Source organism: Orycteropus afer, unplaced genomic scaffold (assembly GCF_000298275.1).
Source record: "Orycteropus afer afer isolate SDZICR_OR568_19922 unplaced genomic scaffold, OryAfe1.0 scaffold00084, whole genome shotgun sequence".
Classification (NCBI taxonomy): domain Eukaryota; kingdom Metazoa; phylum Chordata; class Mammalia; order Tubulidentata; family Orycteropodidae; genus Orycteropus; species Orycteropus afer.
In genome coordinates this window covers 6,230,262-6,234,838 of record NW_006921671.1, presented here as the reverse complement: position 1 = coordinate 6,234,838, position 4,577 = coordinate 6,230,262, and the positions used below count along the sequence as shown (strand labels likewise).

The 4,577-nt window shown below is 35.7% G+C and overlaps 1 protein-coding gene across 1 annotated transcript in view; it reads left to right on the top strand.

Moving 5' to 3' along the window:
- Nucleotides 1–4,577, top strand: part of WDSUB1 (WD repeat, sterile alpha motif and U-box domain containing 1) — a 75,752-nt gene that overhangs the window by 38,178 nt on the left and 32,997 nt on the right. The window contains exon 9 of the mRNA XM_007941824.1: nucleotides 1,621–1,761. Coding sequence (XP_007940015.1) covers nucleotides 1,621–1,761 — 141 coding nt within the window. The remainder of the gene's footprint in view (nucleotides 1–1,620; nucleotides 1,762–4,577) is intronic.

Sequence of the window (4,577 nt, the reverse complement as noted above, 5' to 3'; positions counted from 1 at the left end):
AGGTTGGGCAATCCTACTTCCGTAGTGATACTGCCTCGGAAACCCAAGGAGGGGTCGCTAGGAGTCGGGGCCGACTCGACGGCACATGACAACAATGACTATTAGTGTTAAGTATTTTTTTACCTTTTTATGCTTGTTGGTTGTTTGTGTTTCTTTGGTGAAATGTCTATTCAGATATTTGCCTATTTTATAATTAGGTTGTTTGCCTTTTTTTCTTGAGCTGTAGGAGTTCTTTATATATTCTGGATAATGAACTCTTAACAAATCAGGAAATCTCATTAAGTTATCAATATTTTTGCAGAATCATTCAGCATGTAAAAAAATTGTTAATTTCTCTGTGGTGCTTTGCAAAAATGTCTTATAATCCTCAGTTTGGGTTTAGTGAGTTATATGGGAAAGAAGTCTTAGGAAAGCAGTTCTTAAACATGAGACAGCTGTTAGGTTGGCTCTCATGTCTGTTGATTTAGTCAATAAGGAAATAAGTCCAAATAGATTTAAACAATTCATTACTTCGTGGCACAGAAGTGCAGCATGAACTTCATGTTCTCACTGGTTCCCCTTTCCCGCTAATTCTCAGTGGGGCAAGGCAGTGGTGGTTTGTGTCAGAGCTGAGGAACCCTGAGTTTATGAATCCCTTAGTATTATAAAGGAACAGCTACCAAACTTACCCAGCGCCTCCTTGCCTGAAAGGAAGATGTTATCTTTGTTTCAGTTGCCACTGAGCCCATACTGACTCATGGTAACCCCCTGTGTATGCGGCATAGGGTTTTCACTGGCTGATATTTTGCAAGCAGATGACCAGGTTTTTCTTTTGAGATGCCTCTGGATGGACTTGAGCCTCCAACCTTTCCGTTGGCAGCTGAGTGTGTTAACTATTTGTACCACTCAGGTTCTCCATTTTCTTTATACTGGTCAGGAAATAAATCTGCTTTCTGACTGGGAGGGAGACACTCTCTCTAGTTTCCAAACATGTTTGCAAATATTCTTGAAAATATTGTCCAAGACAAAAACTACCTCCTAGAAAAAAGAAAACTAGTTTGGCTTTTTATGGGATTATGAGGCATTCTGTAATGTAACTCTTTTTCTTTCCCACCACAAACACTTCCACTTAAAACAGAGCTGTCATCTAGCTCAAAAATGCCAAAATTTATAACACTGACCTTCCTAAAATTAAAAAGATACTTTTTAAAAAATTAATAAGATTAAAAACTAAGAATGAATGAAACTTGGATATCAGTTTTAGACAAATGAGCTTTATTTATGATTGTTTTTCATAACAAGTAATAATTCCAATTTATTAAGTTTAAAAATATAACATGGAATTTTTACATTATTAACATGAACATCTATTTAAAATGGTTTTATTTTGGGGACTTTTTTGTTTTGTGAATATGTAAATGAGCTTTTTTTGATTTTGTGTAGCAATGTCCAAAAACCTTTTTGAAAAACTTTTAGAATCTAAGGTTGTTTAAAATAAGTACGACAACGTTTCGTCAAGTAATTTATAGAGAAAATAATTCCATGTGGTATGAGTACGTCTGAAGATTTTTGGTTGTAGATGGAGTCTTGCTTAAGGATTACCAGTGGTTTTCCAGCCCTAACAGAATAATTTCTTTTCAGAATCTCTAGGGCTGCGTAGTAAAGTGCTGAGGAAAATTGAAGAGCTAAGGACAAAGGTGAAATCTCTTTCTTCTGGGATTCCTGATGAATTTATATGTCCAATAACTAGAGAACTTATGAAAGATCCTGTCATCGCATCAGGTATGTGTGATGTTGTACTAAGATTTAGGGCATATTATGTGCTAAATGAATAAATAATGTAGACATTTCACGAATGTTTTTAACTGTGAAGAATTTTTAAAATTCTTATTTTGATTTTGATTTAGTTGGTTTTGTTTTTTTCCTTTCAAAAAATTCATTATACTTGAGGAGAACAACTGAACATTATATATGTCTTAACAAGTAAAATTGGAGAGTAGGTCTGAATAGTAACAGACACAAAAGGAATGTTTCATGAGTGTTACTTAAACTTCTGAAATGTATATTTAGTTAAAATGTAAAAGATAGACTATTGAGATCTGTTATTTTTATTTTATATATATAAAATGTAAACAACTTTACAGAAACAAGAATTTAAAGATTATAATATATCACTTCACATTAATTTCCAGTATTTTTCATAATTTTAATTAGTGAATCCATGATATTTTTATTTTAGCCTGAAGCTTTATAATATACATTTGTGAATATTGAATTAGTCAACATCACTTTATTATTAATAGCTTTTATTCTATTGTAGTTCTGTGCTATATTTTGCTTGATTCTTGTATTATTTGCTATGTGTCTTATCAAAATTTATATTGTAAATGGCAGTACAGTGGTATCTTGGTACACATTTTTTTCTGTTGTTACTATTATTTTGGATCATTTTCATAGTCTGTGTGCCCAAAAGTAGAATTAACTATTCAGAGACTTTTATGAACATGAGGAAAAAACAGTTTTGATAGCTCTTACTACATTTGTAGTTAGGCTGTTTTCTAGGAAAAAAGAAACCAGTTTAGAATGTTACCAGCAATATATTTAAGTGTACTGTTTTTCCGTAGTTTTGTGATCACTGAATTTCATAACTTCATTTATGTTCTGGTTAGCAGTCAAATGCCTTAGGCACTACACCACCACAGCTCCATATATATATATATATATATATATATATATATATATACACACACACACACACACACACACACACACCCCACACACACACACGTATATTTTAAACATTGCTAGGGAGATAATACATTTTTTTCTGTGTGGTAATTTACTGTTTAAAAATTCTTGGGAATTAATCTTCTTTGATAAGGGACTTAGATACTATGTCCACGTTATTAGGGAACTAACCACATAGAGTCATGTATTTTTTTATTGTGAAAATATACACAATGAAACATTTGCCGGTTGAACAGTTTCTACATGTACAATTCAATGACATTGGTTACCTTCTTCATGTGTAACCCTTGTCGCTATCTTTTCCTAATATTCCATTCCCACTTTTACCCTCTTCCAATGCCTGGTAACCACTAACAATCTTTGGTTTTATTTATCTGTTTTTTTTCATATAAATGAGATCCATAAAGGATCTGTCCTTCTATGACTGATTTATTTTGCTCAGTTTAATTTTTCTTTTATAAATATTTTGTGTTTTTGGTGAAAGTTTACACAGAAAAATACGTTCCCATTTAACAATTTCTAAATATAATGTTCAGTAACCTAGGTGATATTTTCCACATTGTGTCGATAGTCTCCGTATTTCCATCCTGGTTGTCCTGCTTCCATTAATCCACCTTCCCTGCCCCCATTGATCTTCTCATCTGTGCTTTAGGGTAAATGTTGACCATTTGGTTTCATGTATATGATTTTGTTTGTTTTTAAAGGAGCACAGGAGTCATGGGTGATGTTGTTTTATGAGCTAATCTGTTATTTAGCTGAAAGGTGACCTCTGGGAGTAGTTTCAGTTTAAAGTTCAAAGCATATCTCAGGGCAGTAGTCTTGGGGGTTCCTCTAGTATCTACCAGTCCAGTAACTTTGACCCTTTATTTATTTATTCACTTTATAAGAATTAGTGTTTTTTTCTGCAGTCTTCTCCCATTCTGTCCAGGACCATCTATTATGTCCCTGTTGGTATGTCCCAGAACAGTTGGTAGTAGTAGCCAGTCACCACCACTTCTGGTCTCTGGATAGATGATAAAGATTACAGCCTTAGAAGCCCTCTGGGGTAGTTCTATTGTATTCTATAGGGTCAATAGGAGCTAGAATTGACTCAGCGGCATTGGGTTTTGGTTAATCTTTAGGGAAGCAGACTGACACATCGTTTTTTCTGTGGAGGGGCGGGTGGGTTGGAACTGCTGACCTCTGGTTAGCAGCTAAGTGCACCACTGTGCCACCAGAGCTCCTTCTGTAATGTAATAAGATACAGTGTTAATTTCCTATTGCTGCCATACACATTACCCCAAACTTAGTGGCTTAAAACAGCATTTCTGTAGGTCAGAAGTCCAGTAGTCTCACCAGGCTAAAATGAAGATGTTGGCAGGCTGCATTCCTTTCTGGAGGCTCCAGGGGAGAAACCAATTCAGGCTGGTGGCAGAATTCAGTACCGTGTGGTTGTAGAACTGAGGTTTCTGTTTTCTTGCTGGCTGAAGGCAGTTCCCAGTTCTGGTAGACACAATGATAGCTCTCCAGAAAGATGCTCATGTCTAACTCCTGGAACCTGTGATTATGTTACCTTCAATGGCAGAGGTGGCTTTGCAGCTCTGATTAGGTATGGGCTCTTGAGATGGGAGATTATCCTGGATTATCTGAGTGACTCTAGTGTAATCACAAGAATCCTTCAAAACAAAAAAGGCAGGCAAGAGCCAGCCTTAGAGATGTGCTGACAGCAGCAGTGGTTGGAGAGCTAGGCAGCTACAAGCCAGGGAATTCAGGCAGCCACTCTACAGTTGCTGTGGAGTCAGTTTTGGCTCATGGCAGCCCCATCTGTGTCAAGAGTAGATCTATGCCCCACAGGATTTTTTTTTTTTTTT